At 32.6% G+C, this 25,958-nt stretch overlaps 1 protein-coding gene across 4 annotated transcripts in view; it reads left to right on the forward strand.

The window, feature by feature from the left end:
* Positions 1 to 25,958, forward strand: part of LOC149485986 (plasma membrane ascorbate-dependent reductase CYBRD1-like) — a 47,106-nt gene that overhangs the window by 1,039 nt on the left and 20,109 nt on the right. For 2 of the 4 annotated variants that reach the window (XM_089698655.1, XM_089698654.1), the window contains exon 2: positions 7,475 to 7,828. In XM_089698655.1, coding sequence (XP_089554781.1) covers positions 7,674 to 7,828 — 155 coding nt within the window. In that variant the 5' untranslated portion in view covers positions 7,475 to 7,673. Of the gene's footprint in view, positions 1 to 7,474; positions 7,829 to 9,928; positions 10,147 to 15,888; positions 16,147 to 25,958 lie in introns of those variants that run through there. The other 2 variants (XM_089698657.1, XM_089698656.1) reach the window with 2 other exon arrangements.

The following is a 25,958-nucleotide window of genomic DNA, read 5'->3' on the forward strand; positions in this document are numbered from 1 at the left end:
TATTTCATTGCCAAGTTCAACTTATATTAATAACAGGTTCGTGTTAGCAAGTCACATATATGCTACCGTGTATAAGATAAAATCTCATAAGATACTGAAACATAATACATTCTCAAAGCGTATCACTTTCTCGGCGCACGCGCATCCTGCACAACTGCAATCATAAACAGGTGAATGTTTATTGCTTCAAGTTTACTTTTACTTAGTCATTTTGTAGTCAAAAGCAGATTGCTATGTCGGTATTTACCGCTCTGTGCTAACATAAATGAGTTAAACTTAACCATATCTATAATTAGGTATATAAAGTCACCTTTTCTCTACGATTGTGACTTTTAGAAGCAATCTAATAATTACTTTTCTAAAGATATAAGTATCAATGAATTACATGTTTTAATTACACACCACATTAACTAGGTATTGAAATTCATAACCTCGATATATTATTCGTAATATTCATTTCCTCTAACTCTATTGTGCAGTATTTCTATCGAATTCACTCAGTACAAGTTTAAAATGAGTTCGTATAAAGTAGGTACCTACTCTATAGAATTTCTGCTAACTTTTGTTCATATTGAATTTCACCTGTACAGTTGAAACGAAATTTAAAATTAAAACCGAGCGAATAGCCCGTGCATTTTGTAAGTAAATATTATTAAATATGAATTTATCGTTCTGTATCCCGATAAGTACGCATCTGGAACTCGTTAGGACCTCGTTGAAATGCAATCGCACCCAACTTGCATTTAATATCTTTGTATTTTGGATCGGCTCCAGTTTTATAGTTCATGACTTTCGTAATATACAGAAGATATTTACGATACCCCGACTCGAATAGAATAAACAAGCTGGTTCGCAAATTAGATAATAGACGTTATCTAGTAAATTTACCGAGTTACACAGTCAACTCGCTCAGATGACATTGTGAAAGATGTATTTGATTAGACCAAACAAAGCAGATATTACTTGAGAGTGGTAAATGAATTAGAGCGAATGTACCTACCAGAGATGTACATTGAATTCATTAAATACACTAATGATGATGAAATGACCCACTTAGATAAAATAATTAATAAACTAAAGTTTACTGAAAAAAATGTAGCGTTAGTTTAATATATTTCCATGTTTCAAATAAAGCAGCCTTTTGACTGGTATAGCATTCAACAAATAAAAAAAGGTGAACGTGAAATGTTGCAGTGTTTGCTTTGTTTCGGGCTGCAATCCTGGCGTGGCTTTGTTGAAACGAGTTGTTATAAATTAGGATAAACAATATAACTTGCAAATTTGAATATAAAAAATGCTACGTCGTACTTGAAACACGTAGCACCGTAGAGGCGTAGTACCAAAAACGTGACTCAGTTACAAGGCCGGTCTAAGTGGAAGCTTCATTATAAGCTATTCACCTTTTAATATAGTCCTTTTGTAGGTTTTCTCGCTTTGTGTGAAACTGGGTTGCAATAAATTAACTACCCGCTTCCAACAGAGTCACGTTGAAAGTAGTTTTATAAATTAATTTACAACAAAACCTGCTTTTATACAAAATACTTTAGTTTTGCGTAATAGATGAGAAGAAGCTTTAAATAGTTAGAGGCTCATAGAAATTGCATTTTAAATGATTTTCCCTCTAATTTATAAAGAGTTCAATGTCCTCACGACTTAATGGCTTTTAATGAATAGGTACCTAAAAGCGAAAAACATTTTTAATGAAAAATCGCTTCTGCTCGTTGTGACTCGTCATGATGAATTAAAATCCATCTCCTTGTAATCAGTCACTGCTATTTGTAATCTCGGAGAACAATAACGAGTTTCCCATATAAATGCTCCATCAGGCTAGCCTAGTCATATGAAAACATGTAAACCTACATGACCAATGATTTCAATTTATATTCTGACGGGAAACCAATCTGTCGGCACTTTTAACATTGAAAAATCGAGTATAAACAGAATCAGATCCCCGACTTTTTTTACGCATTCATTCTGAAAACTGTGTTCATGCTTCTATATGAGTAGAGTCTGTCGTTCTCAAATCAATACTTTATTGAAACATTTCATGTTTCAATGAAAAATAATATATATAATTTCCAATAACCCAGCCTAGTGATACGCTCATATTCTTACTTGTATACGTGGTAATGAGTTATTTCTAAATATAGTCACATTTACAAGCATTAAGTACATTTCATAGAACACTCTTACGTTGTGAAGCGTAAATAAACATCAGGGGCATAGCCATAAATGGGACCACACACACTCGCGGACTTTTCATAAATATTTACCTTAGGCTTATTCGAGTTTATCTTCTTTAAACGAAATCGTCCTGAAAATAATTGAAATATATTGATGTTAATTCAAAATTTATTTGTACATATTACTGATGGTTATTTGGAATTTGATTGTGTTTGCAGTGGCAGGGGCTTTGTTGTACAATATTGTGTTTTCAATCAATACAAAAGTGTCAAATCATTGTCTTGATCATTATAATAATATTGTCTTCACTGCGTAAAACACTAAGCATAAACTCTGTTGTTTCTTAACGATATTTCATGCATAAAACTCAGGTTAAATGTAACATATATTTGACAAACATGTTCTAAAATCTAAATAATAGGGCGCATTTAAAGAAGTCATTTGTTTAGTCTTAGAGCAATAGCTCTAAGTTACAAATGTGATTGCATTTATAACCTATTTATAAATATATTTGCAAAACAAATATGTATGTTACCTGCTGTGAATCCATGTCTCACTTTAAACAAGTAGTTTAGCGTTGCAATATATTGAAAAACTGTGTCAAATATGTTATATGCACATATTTCGTTTGTAAACTCGAAATCTATGAATATTGATAAATGAAAACTACGGAACGGATAATAGATCTATTTAACAATTATATTCAAGGTTTAAAAGATGCCAGAATGTTGGTTGCTTTCTAATAGAACTGTATCGATAATTTAAATACATAATATCACATTAAATTATGTCCGATTTTATAAATATACAATGTGTTGTTTATATTTAATATAATAAATTACTTATATATAATGTTCAGTACTAATACATATACCTACCTATAAGGCTTGAAAAGGTAAGATAAATCTGAAGAGCTTTAAGATGTCTCATCATCGTGTTCTAGTCTGCATCTTATCGTTGAAAAGATCTGACCTACTTGCGAAAATTCGTTTTCTTTAATATTCGGTCTTAAATTTATCGTTATTATGTATGGATTTTCAAAAGTTCTATGGAAACGTTCTTAAAAAAGTTAAGGTTAATTGAACGTTAAAATCACGTAAGTCAACCGATGTCAATCTACGACTCTACTTATTACCTATATTGAAAAAAGTCATTGAACCATTGCATTATTTGAATATGTAGACTATTATGTATTAATATGTTTTATTTTCTAATTTCACATAATTCGTCCACGGTCCATCATGATAACTATTCTTTCTTTAAAAATTATACATAAGAATGTAGCTTCATGTGAATAAGTATATAGAAATACAATTTTTTACTTTATATAAATTATTAGCACTTATCATACATCGCTTTAATTAATAGAGATAAAAATTATACCGACAATTTTAACCTAATTACACCTGAAACACGCACTCGCAAACCCACCGAGTTAACCATTAATATCCCTAACGAACTGTTAATGAAATAGGTATAAAATTAATTAGTAATATAAAGCGTTACGTATATTTTCTCATGTCTCTTTGACATAATGTAATGCCCATGACGCTCCGGTAATTATTTTCTTTTCATTTTCCCCCAATGGGCCACACCAATGACACTTCCGTGCGCACCTACAGGAATATAATTTTCCAAAAATTGGATGATTGACGCTAAGTGGCATACAAGGGGCATTTTTATTATTTAGTATATTCTTTATTATCACGATCGCTCTCGCTATAAATAATATCTTTGAAATGTCGGAAATGTAAAAAAATCCCTGTTTACCTCTGATGAGTAACTGCGATTTAATAACGTGTTTCCTTTTTATATAGTTAATTAATTTAATACGGTCGATTTTCTATTTCAATTTAAATACAATCCCTTCAAATTCAAGATTTAATATCACAATTTGTGTGTAGTCATCAAATCAGAATAGATATACAGCAAAATTGCTAGGTGGCCCGGATCTACTCGTGTAGGAGAACCTTCCCCACTGCACTGGAATGATTTGAGGCCATATCAAATTGTCCTCTTCCTCGCATTGCTGTTAGCGGATAATTGCTCTTATATCTCAAACACAAGCCACATAATCACTTGACGTGTTGCCCCGGGAACTGCTTTGGAGCAGGATGACTATAATAGTAATAGCTTTGAACATAACTCGATCTATGAGTTTATTTACTTGCAGAACGAAATTATAATTAATTTGTATGAGTGTTTTTGCTTGACGTTGAGTGTAATTTACATTTTAGCAAATATTGCGGGGTTAAAGGGTTAAAACCATTATGGGACCTTTTATATTTATGGAATTATAATCATTTAGGTTTTCAATATTATTTATATTCTGTTCCTTAGTTATATGTTACAAGTATTCCATACACTACAATTTTGGTACACATATATTAATTCTGTATTCATTTGATCCATTTTAAACATTACGCAATCATATTTGCAAAAACTATCAACAATGTAGAACGAAATAGAACGCATCACTTTTACACATAGCTTACTGCTTACGGAAAGATTTTGATTTCATAACCAGATGTGTATTATGACCCAAGGCACAAAAGTTCACCGACCCGTTGACATTTTGGTTCATTCATTTTATTATTTACTCTTCATTAGACCTTGCTCTATAAAGTAATATTTCTATCACGTGTGTTTATTCGCAGCCTATGGGCATATGGAAAGGTCGTTAATTATAGGCATTATCGATTGTTTAGCTTTTTTATTTTAGTACAACGTTCATAAGGGTAGGATTTTTAGGGTAGCAATGCTGATTAATGATTTAATCACATTACCTATGTCAATTGAGTGTTAAGTAATGTTTTAAATTTCTGAAGTAATACAAGTGCGTAACATAGTTGATCATTCGCTCAATAAAACACATGAACGTAAAATGTAACAGATCAGCAATTATTACACTTCCAAGAAGACAATGTACGCAATGTATTGTGTAATATTAATGTAAAATGTAGTCGTTAGTGCGACTTTAGACGAGTCCGTCGATTCGCGTCCCGATTTTACTTCCCGGCCTCTTTGCTCCCTTCACACGTGCAGTCAGCATTATTCTCAGTTACGTGCTCATACTATAGGCCGGCGGCTTTTTAATATCTCGGAGTAATTTGAGTGCCCCATATTCGTTAATCTTTCATGAGCTGCTTAATTTGGGACGTTTGTGGTTTTACACCAGCAGTTACTTATAAGAAGTTAGATTTTTCTGATGCAATACTAGTGATATATGTCTTCCGTATTATTAATATTATAAAGTCATTTGAACAATTGACCACATCAATACATTCATCCGTATTTAGCCGTGAAAGTGTAACTAACAGAAAGAGTTACTTTCGGATTTTATTATACATATTAATATGGATGTTCTTCCCGCTGGGAATAATATAGTAAACTAGTGAAATTGAGTCATAAATTAAAATATTATATATATAGAAGCATCACGTGAGCGGCAATTTGTAAATTGTGTCATAGTTTGCGACCGAAACTCGCTTTTCTTGTCTCTCTTTGTTTTCATTTGGCGTATCTGAGTGGTTTGAATGCGCTTATTACTAAACAATTTCGCTTTTATTCTTCCAACATTTTCTATTTGACTGCCACTGAACATCTACCTAAATGTTAAGTATGTACATCGTTCTCTGCTACACTTTTTTCTTTTTATCTGGGCGAAAAAGCAGCTATTTATATAAATTCCCGAGAGAGATCAATGTTCGTTACCTCCGTCCGAGTCCCTACATACGCTGGTCATGGGTAATTTGTTAGATACGAGTTCAAACAGAACAGAATTCGGGATTGCGGTTTCCTCTGGGAAACGTGCCCGAATTAGGTAATGGACTAATGTACGGTGGAGGAAAAATTTATAGGGGATACTTTCTGTTGCACAAGTAACTCTACATGTGAACATTATCAGTGTTTACGAATACATATACTTAAGTATTATTATTTGGATCAGAAAGGATGCTATTCTCATGAGCATCTCCTTTTATAACCTATCTATATATTTATGTCTTTACATAATCAAAATATGTAATAATCGTAGAAATTTCATAGAAATTTTACATTACGGAGTCCTGTTAGTAAATTACGCTTTGCCCCTTCCGTGTCATGTCGTGAAATGATAAATAATAATAGGTAGGGTGCAGGACATTGTCCTTCCGTACTTTTATAGAGACGTAGGTACGGTGTAAGTATGGACTGTTGGTCTGTGTATACTCACTTCCCTCATCTATACTAATATTATAAAGAGGAAAAGTTTGTAAGTATGTATGTATGTATGTATGGTTTTCACGCAAAAACTACTGGACCGATTTCAAAAATTCTTTCACCATTAGAAAGCTGCATCTTTACTGAGCAACATAGGCTATATTGCATTTTCAAAAAAATTAGAGATCCTTACCAAAAATGCAATAATGTAACCCAAGGTGTAAAAAAATACTCAATAAAACTTCTGTCATCGCGTGCGCTGCGGAATCTATTGAAGATAGAACAAAAAAATGTTCTACGGTATTATAGAATGGATCAATATCTACAAGAAAGTCCGCGATACCATATGTCCATCTTCAGTAGTTATGTTACTACAACAACTTTTTTACGTTTTCAAAGTAAATAGAAGTGCCGACAGTAATCAAACCATGTTATCCATACACATATATTAATCCTTATCCCATTAAATGATGTTTTATTATAGACTGTTTCAATACCAGTAAAATACTTTTTAAATGAAAAGAATTGGATATTCCATTCAAAAGATATAACGAATTTTTAAAAGTGTCAATCTACAGAAAATAGTAGGTAATATACTGCTCGAGCAGGCCGTAGTGCGGGGGTCACGGAGGAATTCTACCAATATGCGTCTTGACGGAACACAGTGGGGTTTTGGTCGGTAGAAATCCGACATAACCCACGGCCCCTCCCCCGGAGGCCGTGGGTATCTATGAAAGATTTCCCCACTAAAACAAAAAAAAAGGCCGTAGTGCGGGACGGGGTAAAGGTGATTTTCATGTGATTAAAAATTAAACCTATAGTCCGACCTATAGTAGACTTTTCACTGTAACGATATCGCTATCTATGCGGGTGAAACCGCAGGGCATTGCTAGTATAGTTATAAAGCGATTAGGGAATTCGAAGGTAAAAACCCAATTAACACTCGGCCTCAATCCATTTTGTTCAGTTCGATAAGTTTCTTATGAACATGTGAAGTCAACAATTTCCTGCCTCCATGAAAGTTTGAGCGTTAGTTAACTCCATGTTAATAAAAGTATACCATGATTTTTAATACCAATTACTTTTATAGATACAGCAAACAACTGTGAAATAATCAGAAATCAATAACCAGAAAAAACCGTGTATTTCGCTACATTCCTCAATCGATCATATCGCAAATAGCACTAAACAACTGCGTGGTAGAATCCCTTGCTAGTACCAACTCCGGTATACCGGAGGTAGAGAGGTATAGAAAAATTGCCAAAGTGTCTCCAATAAAGTTATCTGCGATGGACAGCAACTCGGTGTCGCCTATGCCCGAACTCGCACCGATCGCCGAGTTCGACAAGTCACCGCCGTCACCGCCAAACGAAGAAGTGCCAATGGACGACCTGCCGCCTCCTCCCGCTACCATTTCACAGCCGGAGGGTAACCACATTAACAAGTAAGTATTATTACTTTCAATTAATGTCATTCATTGTAAAATATGGAAAACTAGAGCCATGCACAATAAAAATTTTGCTCAAATTTTGTGATGAATTTCAATGCTATCTAGCATTGAAATTCACGTAACACATGATTTTACGTAATATTTTTTAGTTTTGAATTAGTCATTTTTCTACTAAATAGTAAATACTACCTACTTGTGACGTATGACAGAAAAATATGTATGAATGGTTTCGTTTTACGTATACGTAGTATATTATTATTAGTCGGTTCTTTTACCTATTTTTATATACATGTAGAGGTCGTGTATGGTAGGTATTTTCAAGATCAATTTAACAATATTAGGTTCGGCCCGCCCGCCCTCTACTTGTGCTCATCTTAAATATCTAAAGCTTATTAGCTATAATTAGCTTTCGTGTAATGCTACCATCTTAGTGTAATGCTTAACGAATTACAATGGCTTTATACAGAATTAACTCGTAAAAAAATATTCATCAAAAGTTAAATGAAGCGTCTAATTAGTGTCGTCTAATAGAAGCCACGTACAGTGACTTTTACTAGTTATTTTTAGTTGAGATACTATTTTAATAATGATAAATATAATTTGATACTCAATGTTACATTTGTAATTTAATATATTTTTAAATAAGTGTAATCATTTGATGATTACATTAGTTATTAATATGTAAGTGTCATTCTTACACTCTATTAGCACTTCTGTTATTTGATAGCGGCCTCGGCATCGTTCCTAAATCACTGAATCGATTCAGATTAAAGGCTAACAGCTTTGAATACGTTTAAACTTGATTTATTATTTGTTTAATATCGTGTTACATGTAGTGCAAATTACCAATAATGGATTGTGAGGCGCCTGACATATAATAAATGTTAAGCTTTTAAGTTATTTTAATATTATCTGCAGTATAGACGCTCTGACTAATTTATGTACTGAGCTTCGCTATAGGATAAGGATATAAACATTCGCATAATATAAGCGCTATAAGCTTATTAGTGTCTCAACAAAAAATATCAATTACATTAATTTTATTTTATAGATGCAGTTATGTTATAAAAATCCATATGTGATTTTTTTTAATTTCCAACCAAGCCTTTTCTGAGATTTACTTTGATTTCTTATGAATTTGGGTCAAAGATATACAGATTACTATATAATAATATTATAAAGCTGAAGAGTTTGTTTGTTTGTTTGTTTGATTGTTTGTTTGTTTGTTTGTTTAAACGCGCTAATCTCGGGAACTACTGGTCCGATTTGAAAAAATCTTTCGGTGTTAGATAGCCCATTTATCGAGGAAGGCTATAGGCTATATATCATCACGCTAAGACCAACAGGAGCGGAGCAATGCGGGTGAAACCGCGGGGAACACTAGCTGTTTTCAATTTAATACTATTCTAGATTAGGTTAGATATGGGCTCTACTTATATTTCGATACATGAACCGTACATTTTATGCATTAAAGTTTAAATTTTTTAGCTCGACAAAAACTCATCATGACAAATGGCGGATTTTATTTTGTAAAGAAGCTTTGCTCTATATTCACCTACATTGAAAAAGATAGAGATTTAACAAAAAAAAAAAAACGCGTAGATACCTATTAATTTCAGAAGAGTCTCTAATTTTGCGAAAATTCATTTTTTAATTATTTTACTTATTGATATGCGAAAGCTTTGATTTGATGAAATCATTTATCTATAGTCAATGTAAACTGTTAAAAAAAACGGTAGAGAATAATGGTAGAGTCTGTTAAATATTTTTTTTGTTAGGCAACGACATCTGTAGTTAGCACTTGAAGGCATGTCTGATCTACAGCTCTATCGATTTTTTGCCGAGTTCCATTGTTTTACAACAGATGGCGCACTGTGCGATAGCTTGAATTCAAACGCGGCATTTTGATACGTTTATACGTTTAGCTATTTACAATTCATTTGTTCAGGTGTTAACAAAGCCTATATGTATATGTATCTAATTACTTGTTGCCTTTAACTTCTTAAATTTTATTTATCAAAAAATTTGGAACAACAAGACATATCGCTGTCCCTGTCACACATCGTACTTGTTTTAATAAGTTGAAGTAGGGCGTACATCGCGTCGGAACCGAGTCGAAATCTCGGAGTTGTGAGTTGTGACACGACCGCGGCGGGAAACATGCTCATGTGATAGATTGCCGCCAATTTATATTTTCGAACTTTTACTTTTCGAACAGTTCTGTGTTTGTAGTTTTTTTTGGATAAGTTGTAATAAACTTTTGTGTGTGTTGTAAAGAGTATATACAGCATAATGGCAAGAAAAAATCTACCGTAAGTTATATGTTTAATACTTTATAAACTAAATAAAAAGAGTGAAAAATATTTATTTATTTATGAAAAATTTATATGATACCAGAATAGTCTTAATTATTTCTATAGATGCTTACTTTTCCTGAGTACTATTAGCCGACAAAAATAACGTTTCATAATTATACATGTATAAGAGGAAACGCAATTTGAGGTAATTTATTTGGACAGTTGGAAATTAGGCAACAACTTAATCTAGAGATTTGGTTGGAATAAATTGCTAATATTAAATGCTTGAAAATAAAATAATTAATTTAAAGTAGCTACACATATTATATAAATTACGTGAAGGTTTTTACACGTGTAACGATTCCATTGACAAACTTTTACTTGAGTAACTACTACATAGGTACTATTAATTCTGATAATTTTGCCTACAATTATTATATTGCTAACTACCCTTAATTACGATTCACGATTAATTACGATAGACTTAAAATAACGATTTTCTGGAACGTTAGCTTAGTCATAATTACTTATCTATTAGAGATAATTATACATAACTACATGACATTAATCGATCAATTAGGGGACGTCGCGACCAAAGGCAATGCGGGTCCATTCGACCTCCAAGTGTTTGATTTAATCTAATAATTCGCAGTGGGTCGCTCTCGTACTGGGAGCCCAGGAAATGGGATGAAATTGATGCCGTTTATTACTGAACATATGAGAGGCACACGAGACTGCCGCGACCCTGGTATATAGCATTACATTTGATATGAATAGTTTGCTTCGCGACAAAATTAATTAGCAGCGATGTAGGTACCGGAAAGTGGAGTACGAACTTTTTCCCATGTAGGTAGTAGGCCTCCAGCTGCAGCGGCGCAATTGTGAAAGCAATTTTAGGCGCGGGTCAAACACAAGCGGCGCGGGCGCGGGCGTGCCATAAGCGCACCTCTTGAATCTGTTTTGCACCACGTCCTTCTTATACATTTTGTATGAAAGAATTTTGGAAAGGCGACGAGGCGGCACGCCACGGTTGCGCCGCGGGCGTACCGCAGGCGTACCGCAGGCGCGCTTCCCCCATCGCATCCAAATAGAGGTCAATTCACGGTCATACACAATCAAAAACAAATCGGGTGGTAGGAGACGGTAGCCTGTCAGTCAAAAATGTGTTCTCTCTGTGTGGAATTATATAGAGCTGCTATTACATACCCTTCTTCGTTTTGTTTTTAAAGGTGAATTGAATTAATCGATGAAATGATTTACACAGGTGATGGCAGTAGGGAAAGTGAAAATGAAGAAGAGCATAATGAAAGTTCCCATGTATTTACAATGTCAGAAATAAAGATAATCCTGATTTTGATTGTGTTTTTTATTTATTTGTAATTGTAATAATATTGTGGAATGATCAGTACTGTAAATACTTTTGAACTGAGATTTTAATGATAAGATTTATATGGTTTAAATGTAAACCTGTGTTTGAAAACCATATTTTATCTATAGGTACTAATATTATAAAGAGGAAAGGTTTGTATGTATGTATGTATGTATGTATGTATGTATGGTTTTCACGCATAAACTAGGTACTGGACCGATTTTGATGAAATTTGGCACAGATAATCTTTAGACCCTGAGAAAGAACATAGGCTACCTTTTATTGCGAAATATGTACCACGGGCGAAGCCGGGGCGGACCGCTAGTACAATATAAATTTTGTGTTATTTTAACCTTCTTTTCTTCCATCATTACACCAGTACTACTTTAAAATTACTTTAAAAGTACTATAAAATTTTCCAAGTAAATTCCAACATTTCCAACAAAGATATATTTGCAATCGTGGGGTTATCCTCGCTATTTACTAACAAGGAATTATCAAAACAAAATCGTTACTTTCAAATTAACGTTACTTTCAAATCTCTTTTAGCACAAAAAACATAATTTTACTAAATTATGCATGAAGAAAATGCATTTAACCACTCTATATAAATATCATTTTCGGACGCCAACAGCGCGCCCGATGCGCGCCGGCAGCGCGCCCGAGGCGCGCCGGCAGCGCGCCCGAGGCGCGCCGGCTGGCGCGCCCGCGGCGCGCCGGCTGGCGCGCCCGCGGTGCGCCCGATGCGCGCCGCGCCGCTTGTATATGTCCCGCGCCTTATGTAATAACTTTTGAGTTTTTCAATTTTACAAATTTATTTCGAGCGACCAAATTCAATATTTACTTGTTCTTAATTATTTTGAATTGTCTAAATCCTTATTCACAATTATTTTGAATCGTATTTCAAATATATAGAGCTCCTGTGATACATTTTAAGATGTTGTTTACTGCATTGTATTATGACATTTAACAGTAATTTTTTTATTCCCTCAGCGAGAGGAGGAAACAGTAAGCCTGATGGCCTTCTACCTGTATAGTGCAATCTATAATTAACTATTTTGACAAATTCAATAATTTATTGGCTCTACATTAAATCCTACTTGGTCAAGATCCATTCATAATAATATTACAACATTTCGCAACAAATTATGTAACTTTTAAAGAATACAATTAACGTGAAATATCATTCACTATTATGTTAATAAGATTCTTTTTGGGAACAAATGTGTTTATATCGCTCTTAATCTCATGAATTTTAATAAGTGTTATAACATCGCTGTAATACTTAAAAGTGATTATTAACAGTTAAGAGAAAATTATTGTTAAGAGTCGGAAAATAGTACCTTATATCTGAGTAAACAAAACAATAACCCTGTTGTTGGATAAAACCCTCTCGTTGAAAGTAATAAATAATATCAAGTAATTTTTGGAAATGTTTATTTTTAACAGTTTAATTGATCGAAGTGAAATCTACTATTTACATTTTTCTTTGTTTGAAACATTACTTTCAAGTTTCAAACATAGATGTGCATACTACTCACATACTCATATATCTAAACAATATATAGCTACATATCCATTTATTCACTTAAACCTATTAAGATCCAAGACAGGCATCCTTCGTTACTCCAGACCCTTCTCTAATCTCTCTGTAAGGCATTTATTGTACCTATTTACATTGTCTATGGAGCTATGTGTAATCTTACAGTTTAATTCACAGTACATAGTTTGTATATTTCCACTTATTTTGGACTTTTAGGGAATAGGCAAAAAAATAGAGCATTTGACTCTACATCGTAAAATGATAACAATAATGCAAAATTTTATCTTTAAAGTTCCTAAGTTTAGTGAATTTCATAAATAGTGATATTTAAGATGAGAATAAGCTAAATTTTTATAGGAGCTTTTATTCTAAATTTCGTAATAATGAGGTGAAAAAATTATGTTAACTCACCTATGTTGATTTACATTTAAATAAATAACTTCTCAATATCAACACCAATTCTACCAACCATATTATAAAACACAATATTCCGTTAAGATAAAACTGCATAAAAACAACCGGTTTTTCCACAAAATTGACAGTTAAATTTACATAGATATGATATTTCCGTTATTTGCATCGTTATCATAACGTCTTATTATAAATGTTCTTCAGCTTTTATAGTATGAAAATAATTTCACGTTGGTAATAAAATCTTACAATATACATATATTAAAGATACCAACAACATATACAGTATACTGAAACCATAGAATGTATGAAAACATATTGAAATAAACATCAGCGTCTGAAACATTCGGACAGGCGGAAAATTATATTGATACGGGTTTTGGCTAAAAACAAAGGATTTCGCTCCACCTGTTAATATTTACACCCGGTTCAAATATAACCGACAGTGACGAAGAAGAAGCTGTGAAAGTTTTTTATTACCGTTTCCGCAATAAAATCTCTACGTATCTTAAAGCTACTTAAATCAGTGAAGGTTATTTTTGAAGCTACATTAATCCTAGATTGCGTAAGAAAGCTGAAGAGTTTGTTTGTTTGTTTGTTTGAACGCGCTAATCTCAGGAACTACTGGTCCGATTTGAAAAATTCTTTCGGTATTTGATAGCCCATTTATCGAGGAAGGCAGGCTATAAATCATCACGCTACGACCAACAGGAGTGGAGCCACGCGGGTGAAACCGCAGGGAGCAGCTAGTATGTTTATATGCAATGAACTTTATAATTAACAAGTAATTCGTTAAGTTTGTTGTGTAGGCATTTAACGCCTGACAAGTTTCACGGCTTATCCACTACATTTTTGACATTCAATTACGTTAACAAGTCAACAACCCGACCATTTAAATAATTTAAATGTACCTCGTTGGAAGTATTTTCTAAAGTCTAAACAATAATTGTGGGTGAGTAACCTGAAGATAAAGCCGGTAATTCGTTCCTTATTACCAGCTTTCCATGTCTGATAACCAGATGTAATTTCATGGCGTCTCACGTCTATTTACTTTCACTATAAATGACTCAAATGTACCGAGAAATATATTATTGAAACGTGAACTGACATTATGTTTCCATAGAAAATAATAAATAGGAATTTATGTTGAGACATGATAGGATCATTATACAACGTTACAATGGAATAAAAAATGCAAATGTTTGAAGTGGGTAATCTGATCACTGGGAAGTACACGTCAGCAACTGATCAAAGAAATTGGAGAGACGGGAATAGCTGTTTGTGATGATTTGACAGCCGAGGCTTTAATTTTAACAATTCCTTACATAACTTGATATTTTTGCTACATTATAATTAAAACTTATGAATTCAAATAAGTTCATCATCTGCAGTAGGTACTACATGGTAAATTTAACTGACTGTCTGACTATAAGTACTAACTTCCTGGAAGCTTGCATAGCTCTACCGTCTAAGTCATAATTACATCCGATCACTTGTTATTTGTAGTCTCCAACGATTTAAATCAAGTCAACGTTTAAAATGTTTATGTTCGCTCATTACACTAAATACGTAACTCACGAACTTGGAAGAAATATTGGGTGAGCGAGGCAATAAACTCTTAACAGAGCCAACGGACCGCGTCGGCCGCCCAATTACAAATCGATGGATTGTGACAGTGCTCTAGTTTGGAGCATTTTGGAGCGATTGCTCTTACTACCTGCTTCACAACCTGTAGTCTGTGGTCCGTGTAGTACATACTACCTTCCGAACCCGAGCGAAGCGGTACTTTCAATTTTGACTTATGAAATGATATTGGCCGGCAGATCGGATCGATTATATCGAAACAAGGTTTAGCGAGAAAGTGATGAAATTTAAAATTCTGTCTAGACATTGAGTATCGCGAAGTTTACCCTAAAAATGTTAATACTGCAAAAAATTTTAATTATGTACTATAAATAGAACAAGTTAACATATCATTAAAAATAACAAAAAATATTTTGAGATTCGACAAGAGTTTATTTTTACACTTCGTATAAACTAGATGAAAAGAAAAAAAAAATATTTATAGTAAGCTATAGCTTTTTTTTAGTATTGTGTAGATTGTTTATTTTGAGTGAGGGCTTTTGTTTGTAGCGTAAATATAATTATATACGATCATAAATAACTAAAGCACATTTTTTTACAAAAACAAAACTCTATTTTCAAACCCAATCAATTTAACTATGTACCTATCTACATGCTAGTAATGAATAGTGAATCACTCAGAAACCTTATATCCTGCAGCTGGCGTAATCCTTGAAATTTATTTTTATGCGACAGGCGTATTCCTGGACTTAGCCTATTTATTCGTGTCCAGTCCATCCCGTAATTTGCATAAATTGATTGCACGCTGCGGTGTTTCATACACGTTGGTTTGTCGAGGTGCGCAGGCGACGCCACTCCACAGTCCCAGTCGAGCGCCCAACCGACAAACTGTCACACGTTTTGGCGCGAAACTTAATTAAAACATCCCTAATATGATATTCTCTTATCTTTTATAATAAACATCTACCGCGACGCGGCAACACCTCGATTTGAATATAAACGACGCAGTGCCGATGTTCAGTGGTTTTGCATGATAAGGAGGCGTCTTGTGATTTATGAATCCAGGTCTTGTATAAGCTACGATGCGTCAGAGATATCAAGTAAAACAGTATGTATTTATTTTATCTACCTATACCTATTTAGGATATGTAATTTCGCTCCACATAAACATTATTCCAAACTTAATTTAATTATAATCTGTTTTGAATAAGCCTATTAAAACTTTTTCATGGACATTTTATGTACGTTTAAACTTTAATAAACACAAAATGACGCATCTTTTTAATAACAGCAATGGGGCGTTTACTTTAGGGATTTCAAAGGTAAGTATAACAAAATGACATCATTCTTTTTATCATCAATTCTAATTATGCTATGTACACTACCACTACACACTAATGCGGAATGTTATATAATTATAATTGTTATTATTTGTTATGTTCTGATGAACGCATACAATAGTAGCTTCGCGTATCGTATTGCGCCTTAATTGGAAAAGCAACCAATAAATATCAAGTTTATTTATTATTGTCTATCACAAATAATGAGTACATTGAAAATTTAGTACATTCTCATTGTATTGTCTAAGGTTTTATTAAGGCACTTAAGCTCGTTCATATTTTATTGAACGTTAATTAAAACTAGGAATTCTCCGTTTCTATGGCAACTCTACATAATATTTATCACCTTTTATTTTTTTTATTCTCACTATAATCTTATTATTAATAATAATTATCTTACGGAGCTTGTTTTAAATAGTCATAAATTAAGGATATTATTATCAATGGACAAAGTTGTGTGACGTGTTTGGAAACATGAAACATTGTTTGGCGGAAAACTCCGTTGACTGTGAAAACATCAATTACTGTTTAGTTTCAACACTGCTGTTACATGTTGTGTTACTGATAAAATACGGGTGTATATGCCTACCTAGTGTTTTCGATAACACCTTGTTTAGTGATAGTTTAAATTATGACATAATATCATAACACTGCCTTAGTGATTTTGCAAAGTTTCTGGCGGCTGCTTACGTCTCTGAATATAAATTCTGAAGAAATATTCATTTTGTCAAAATTCAAAATTTAAAACTCATACTGTATACTGTATATTATGAGTACTATACTATATATATACATCAATACTACGAAACGATATATAGTTGTCTCATCTGCGGTAGAGCCACTATTCTTTTTTACTACATTTAATTTATTTAAAAACCTTATCTATAGTTGTTAATAGTTAACAACCTTGGATTAGATTAAAATCTAATAGTATACTATCTATATGCAAATTAAGGCATAGAAATCATACAAAGCACTGTGTAGTGTACCTACTAGCTGTTGTTAATTACCCACAGGTGTAGGTACCTTAGAACGTAGATTGAGTTGATAAAATATAATAGTAATTATGGAGCCTGCATGATCACTTAGAAATAACATTATTATTATATAATACAAATAACATACAATGATTAACATTATATAAAACAAAAATTATTTGTAAATTGTATACAAAAAGACCTAGTTATATTGTTCATAAAAAATAAATAATACTAGACGAAGTATTTAGAAAAAGACCTTAGTAATTTCATTACTAGGAATTAAAACAAATTAATTTAAGACCAGAAAGAAGCTATGTAAACATTTAACATATCGCACCATAGTCGTGTAGTCCTAATCAAAGCTTTCGAAATACAAACAAGCAATAAAATTTACATTTATTGTGAATTTAATTATCAATTAATATGTAAAACAGGGAAAGAAAGGGGATAAATTTCCTGTTCAGAGAGTGGATATTATTATTTTTTACTTTCTAGTGTTGATATAAATATAACACATCCTACCAAACTAGCCTTTCCGGTAACTGTCACGTCTTATAAAAATAAACACAGGCATTTGAGATCAAAAACTGTTTTCCCTATAGATTGCTGGTCATGTTGGTCACTAAACTTTACAGTTAAAGGTTAAACACGATGTATACGGTGTCAATTATGAATATTGAGTGCGAAAATGATCAGTTATTTGCACAAAGTGGCCTTAATTGAAACACATCGTGTCACGATGTTCGGATCTAGTTCATAAAATCACTTCGCAATGGAAGCGCAGTTTCAAGGTGTGATAAAATAGGGAAATGTATGTAAATTTGTAAACATGAATGTACAGATATTGTCACAGCTTTTTTACGTTACCTTTTTTACCCTAGTTTTTACGTTCATGACATGACAGTTTTTCTAGATGTAGAGATGGTAGAATTTTGTTGTTGGACTTTGTAGAGTTCTTGTACTCAGAGCTTAGTTTACAAAATTATGATCATCATAATTATTGACATGTTAATTAATTTTTGTAAATAAATTCGTTTCTATGAATATACAAGATTAGTTACTTAGAGGCTTAGAGCTAATAAGTTTTTTGTTAATTTCTCTTAACAAGCTGGAAGCCCTTAGCCTTTGTGTTAATCCAGACAAATAATCTATCTGTTTATCAAATTTCATACTGATACGAGAAGTTTTTGTGTGGAAGAGTAGTTAACAAACATTCTTACTTTCTTACAAATTTCCTGTTTATAATATTCGTAGGAAAGGTGAAATTAAATTTGTTATTTATTGTATTCTAAACACAACACCTAGCGGCTTGCAATATAACTAGTTACTAGCACTAACTAAGGCAAATTACTTGACAACAAATGAGAACATATACCAAGAACGAGACCATAAAACTTCTTATCATTAAAAGAATTATCTAAGACAAGTTCCATGTAATGTACAACCACATTATTGCAAAGGACTCAGTAATATTGATTGTGCATTAAATAAATCTCGTGGGGAATGCGGAATAGACAGTAGCTTGCATTGAACGACATTCAAAGGTTAAATTAGACTGCAATTAATTCTATTACTAATTCTAAACTAAATGATTGAGTGCAGGCAGAGAGGTGCAGAAATCTATTGGATAAAGGTCAGTTTGTTAGCCAGGACTTCAACTAAATATGTATGAATATTCTAAATGTGACAAGTTTAAGAGAATGGACAGTGTTGGTTGGTTATTCAAATCTTAATTGATTTATTATCATTTTTTCTCAATTCTTTGTTTACCATTTATTTGACCTTCATGATAATATCAATTTTAGAAGCTCGGCATAGCTTCTATACCATATGTTTTTTTCAAATGCTTCCATGAATATTCCTTTCAGTGCGTTACCATGAAGGTTAAATGTATTGTCCACAGCATTTAAGCCTATTTAAATAGAGATATTCCGAATTTCCGTTGTTCACCGTAATGACGGCTTTAACGAGTAGACCGGTACATAGTCCGCCACACTGCGTATTTATTTCCGTCATATGTAGTCATGCAATACTTATTTCCGTCATATTTCTGAAGGATTTTTATTATATTTATATAGCTAGGTTTATTTTGCAGGAGGCTTTTTATACAAAACATAAAAGCACTGCAGCTCGCAGGCTCAATTAAATATGGATATTACTTTTTGATTGCGTAATGACGTTTTGTAAAGGAATGCAAGCATAACGGTTTTTTAAAATTGCAACATTATTTAACTTGAAACTATAAGTCGTAAGCATTATTCATGCACATGTAAAATGTAAAAATATGTATATTTTGTGATTAATTCATTGTTTGCTCAGTTTAGTGTTGTCTGCATTGTAAGTCTTATGTTTTCTCAAGCTACGTACTTAATCAATTGTTTTCAATGAGATCCTCAGTTCCGTTTAAAATATACATTCCATTTATTGGAAAATACCTGACATTTCTAATCGAAGACCATAAACACCGGTGAGTATATCATAATAAATAAGTAAATTGTAAAACGCATATATAAATGTGCTATAGACTCGCTCTCCATTTCTGTTTATTATAGAGAAATATTCAAGCTTGTATGAATCGTCAATAATTAATTTTAAAGCCATCGTTTTGGTTTGCTAATAGGTCGAGTCTCTTGGTCTTTCTATTTTGGAATGATCCTCTAGAATAACTTTGATATTTTTATAATATTCAAATGTATAATCATACGCGAGAATGAACGTATTATCCTCGGTAATGTAGGATATGTTTGCACAGGGTGTCTTGTTGTTCTAAGCCAGAACGGCGGAGTTTTGTATAATGAAGAGGGCTCGTGAGGGTCCCGACCCCACGGAATTGTTAATTATGTATACAAGTGCACAATTATGAAGTGAATTTTGCTATTAAGGCGCATTTCAGTGCTCATGCTTGTTGTTTATATGAGTAAAAATAACGTAATAAAGAACCCGATAAATTTCTAAGAAATTTCTAATCAATTTTGTTAAAAAATGTGGAAAAACAGGATTAAATCCAATTACTCATATCACGTAATTACGCGGTAATATTTTAAGTGCGATAATGCAAGTCGTATAAATTATCAATTTGACAATGCAGCAGTGGTTTAGTCGAGGTACATTCAAGGTGGTCAGGTGGTAGAAGAATGCAGTTACCGCTCTATGACTGAAGTTGTTGAGTAACCTCAAATTTACATGTATCATTTTAGTTTCGTATTATCTATTTTAAGTTTGTATACAAACAAGTGTTGCGAAAACTTTAATGTAGCATTTTGCGACTATCGACCTAAAACTCGTGACATGTATTAACCAAAATTGAATTCAAATTTACACCTACAATTTTAGTGAAGAGATTATAATAAATATAAATCTACTGATTTGTGAAACCTATTTAATCGATTAGGCGGTTATTTCAATTCAATTGCGTTGCATCATTTGTGAGGCTCCGGACTCCGAGAGAAAGTTTCATAACACTTCATTAAAGCAATAACTTAAATAATGTTATTCGGCGATTTACGATAAGCAGAATGTGATGTACCTTTGGTAAATAGCATGTTTGTTGGCCAATTGTCGGACAAGACTAAAGGTCAGGCGCTACACTAGGCACGCAGGCATTCTAGGCGATGATTTGATGACATGCTACACCGAACACTTGCGCAAAGCTTTCAAAGCATAGAAATCGCCACAGGCTTTATTACAAATTGCCTGTCATTTCTGCGTAACCACAATATCAAAAATAATTTTTATACTAAATATCTCTTCTTAAATATGAACTAAAACGAAACGTTCACGAAACTTTAATTACAGCATTCATTAAATTTATGAGAAAAAAATGAGTGCTCTGTTTGTAAATTTTACATTCCACAAATGACGAGAAGAGATTAAAATATATGTGGCGCATTTTTTGAAATCTAAAAACTGGAGCAAACGACAACTCTCGCACCGCTGCAATCGTATGTCTCACTATAATATCCATGCATATTTTGTTAACGTTCCTGTGTAGCAGTTTTAGTAGCAATTTGCTGCAATTAAGTAACACACGAAGTTTCTCCCGTTACATGTCCCGGAGGACATGTAGTTAGTAGTTCTGTGAGTAAAACATTCCGCGTTAATTAGTAAATAACTTGATTGTATCAAGCGTTTGACAACTAAACTAATGATTGCTTAGCTGTCGTCTGCAAAACTAATTACTAATAAATAATTAAACTTATACGGATTCACTAGTAGTAACTAGAAACGTAAATAGAACATGCTCTTGAGTGTACAATAATATTTTTCATTAATCAATTATAGCACAGTTGAGACAAAAGAGAAATTTTAGTTTTACGATCTCTATAGAAGTCATTGTTCTATATTAACGAGTGTATCTAATTAGTTATTCCAACAAACGATTAGTTTATCAAAGCATTGTTGGTTAACGACTGCTTGTAAAAGTCCTATTATTTTGTACCAATTTAGAAACATAATATTCTCCCTCGGAAAACGTAATTACGCCTGACCCTTGATCTCCGTTAGCTAACCAAGTGAGTGCTTCTGGGGGCTTTTTGTGTAAATTTATAATTCTGCTGTTTATGAATACAAAATGAATATTGGAGTAAAGTGGAGTTACAAAAGAATAATATAGGCGCTAAGTAATAGATTTTTTAAATTTACATGCTATTTATTACTCACATTGTCATTTGTTATACGTGCATTTGAGTATTGGTTTTGTTTGCCTTGACAACGAATTGAAATTTTGTTTTAGACAATTTATGAGATCCCTACTTGAAATGGTTATAATTTGCCTATTTAATAAATAGGTAAGTTTATAAGGAAAGTCTTAGTAAAAGTACTTTTATAAATGCAACTCGTGATACAATGACTCGATCTATTTGTCAGTATTCAGTGAGCTTTTATTGGATTCTTCCTTGAATTGCACCGGGGTCACTGAGGTCGACCAGCAACGACGATTATAAAGTTCTCGTATGCCGCTTGCATTCGTTTTGTTCGTAGTTTAATATTAATTTTCTTGTTCACTCAACAAGCTCGATTGAAGAACAAGAAATATAAAAAGGTCAGCGTCCGAAGGAATTACGTATTTTTAATGTAACTGCTTATCTAACAATTGTTTATTTCGATTGAGTAAATTGCATAATTCGTGACTCGGCAAAATATAAGAGAAGTTTCACGTGAGTTGTCGATTTTATACAAACTGATTGGTGCTTCGGCTAGGAGAAAGTTATATTATATTAATATAATTATTTCAATCACGTTACACTTGTGATACAACCTACGTATTCAATGTGAAAAAGGCTTTCAAAATATTTACCAATTTTGCTATTTAGAAGTGTCCACTACATATTCTGTTCCATTGTTTCCTGAACACAGAATTTGTTTTTTCACATTTTTTATTATTTTAATTGAAAGCATCAGTTGGAGTACTAACCTACATTCGCTTGAATATTATCTGTAGATTGCGGATTTAATATCTATTTAATAAAAAATATACTCGGATTTATTCCGCATCTAGGTCATCTAGAGGTTTTAGCTTGAATTTTATGAATAAAGGGAGTTTTTGTAATTTAATTTATAGAACATTTTAAACGGCTAAATGGCTTTGTATTCTTAATTATTCTTAAATAATAAATGAATATAAGTTCCTTTCATATTTTTAGTAATAAATGTATATTTTTATAACTACCTATATATTAAAAATTGACTCACTACTTAGATTGTAATTGTAACTATGGTACACATACAAGTACCCTTACGTTCATGATACAAAGCTGTCCCGTTTCTGAAATCGGGACTGTGGTAAGAACATTACCAAAACAATACACTAGTACGGTGTAAATGTAAATTCCTGCATGTGTTATATACGTGTTCAACGTATGAATAAGGCATTAAAGTCATTTGTGAGCCACTGTAGGCTGTAGGCCCACTGACATACTTTCTGCTCTGACAACGCTCCAACTATCACAGTTCCTATCTTTGCCTACTAAGTACTAACGCTTCTTTATTGTTGGTCCTAACATTTTAAGGAAATCAGAAATGCAGTGTGGAAATATGCGTATGTGGGTTGTTGTTACTTTATAATTTGGTTTTGCTATCATCTGCCGTAATCTTACTACGATAAGGACGTTTTGTTACATTAATGATCATACATACCTTATGCAGATGCTTCATTTATACTAGAAGAAAAGTTACCAGTCGACATATTATTAAAGTTAATGATTTCACGATTTTCATTTGTTTCTTCTACCACGTGTTCTTCTATATTATAATTCTTCATAATCCTTTATTTAATTATTCTTTACTGATTACGAATCATGCTCAAATTCTAAGATATCGTTATCGCACTCCAGCAAGGCCGTGATAATATATCGCTGTCATCTCAAATATTGTTTATCAGCTTCCTTGATGAAAGAGACAGTTTACATACTAAACGTCCTTGTCTATATTTCGCTATGCAGATATTTTTGATTGATCGAGTTTAAGATAAAGTTATGGAGAGTTTTTCGAGATTAATAATATCGAGGGTTTGCATAATTGTTGTGGAATTTTTACGATTTATTGTATTTTTAGTTATAGAGCTTAAATGTTAGTGAATTCATCTTAATGTAAATACATTAAAAAGTCGGGAAATTGACCTGATTGTTTATAAATGGATTTTATATTACTACCTTATCATATATTACAGCTTATATCTATAAATGTTTTAATATCAACCGTATTGTTTGTTAGTTGCTTTCATAAAATTGCAAATATAGCAGAAAATTGCTACGACTTAACAAAAGAAAACCCTTTGGATTTATAAGACTTTTGCTTTGATATCGGAAGTTTTCTGCCAGCAGCTTTTCATTTACAATATCTCTCCTGTTTCTTTGCTATGTCTCAGTCACTGACATCTTAAACATCCAAGATTAATCGGGTCTAGTCTATAACCACACTATAACTACTGAAATGAAGAATACATATAAAAATAACATAAAAGTTTTGAAATAACATTGGAATTGCTTTATTTTATGAGCAAAGAAAGTATTACGATATGAAATAAATAGAACAATTAAATTAATTGGTTATAAAATGTTTATTTAAAAATGTTAATAATTCAATAATTCTACTATGCACTTTTATTTCAGTATTCGGTAATTAACTCATTTCATTATATTCATATTTATATTTATTATATCATATTATTATATTCATATTCTTAAATATTTATTTACCTTATATAAGTACTAACAAGAAAAATGTACAAAAGTTACACATAATAGGTATGAACGTATTGTATTTCATACAAGGCCATTATCTGCATATTATAATATACCGTCCTCGTCCAGGGTCTAGCCCCTCACTCATCGTAGAGAGCAAATTCCTGAATAGTTTTACCGTCTTTTTATTTCACGAGAAATTACAGCAATTCACGACAAAGGATGTTTATTCATCAACATGGAGCGCAGAACAAATATGGAATAAAAGTTGTACGGACGTAGCGACTAGAAATAAAACTTTCATTAACATCTCGTCTCATCAGCATTTTCTGCTCAAATTAATTTTTTATCATGCGCCGCTAAAACCTTATTAAGTTATAAGCTAATTAACTTATAACGTAGTTAATTAACTTTTATGTTATATAAATTTAAAAACATTACCCATATTAGCTTAAGTAATACCGCTAAGGTTACTAGCGTCAGTCTATCGATGGCTAATTGACTGAGTATCGATTTTCATGATCCTTCTTCCTCGTCGAATGGTGTAGTAATCTGTAATGCATTTGACATAGAGGCGATTTGTGAGACACCTTTGAAGTCGACGACGTCAATGTCGACGTGAAATCGTCAGATAAACTTATTCTGTACCGTTAGCTGGTGGTCAGTGGGCCACTTTTTACCTTTTATTGGGCACATCACTATCCAATAGGCGTTTTGCATGCACGGCGAGGAACCGACAAATTCCATGTAACTCAATTGAGTTTATGTGAGTCGAGAATGTATTGTTATTACAAACATTATTTTCACACGTATTTGTTCGAGGTATGCGACGATACTTTCGTTTATTCGATTCTTTATTAAAGAATTAACGTTTATGTTCTTTGTAATGTTAGAAGAAAATTAGTTCTGGGTATCTTAACGGCAGTTAGTCGAAATCGTATTACCCTGACCATCTGTGTATTCACATTGACCTTATGGTCTTTCAACAATAATTGATTCTCACGTTCATTCATGGTATTTGTTGTTTTTACACGATCTTTATTTATCTAATCCAAGCTACAATACCTTTGTCATTCTGATTGAAAGTAGATTTTTGAAAGGCGATATAACTACCTACGGCTTTTGTAAAAATATCATTTAAGAAAACTGTGCTTAAAACTGACATGAATATTGGTGAAATGCTACCGTTACAAAAATGATTAACAGCATCATTAAACCAATAAGAATATATGACCAATCATTTTACTTTTACAGTAGGTACCTATAATTTTGCAACCACCTGTTTATTAGTGCATAATATTATATTATCATAACTGTCAAATTTTAATGATATGTAATAATTTTAATGTATATATTAAGTAAACGTATATAAACCCCTTCTCCTTGCTTATCAACTGAACCTATATAACCCATAGGCTA

This window comes from Colias philodice, chromosome 9 (assembly GCF_061535455.1).
Source record: "Colias philodice isolate Cphi_HAF_F1 chromosome 9, ilColPhil1 Martin Lab GWU primary, whole genome shotgun sequence".
In the NCBI taxonomy this organism is placed as follows: Eukaryota; Metazoa; Arthropoda; class Insecta; order Lepidoptera; family Pieridae; genus Colias; species Colias philodice.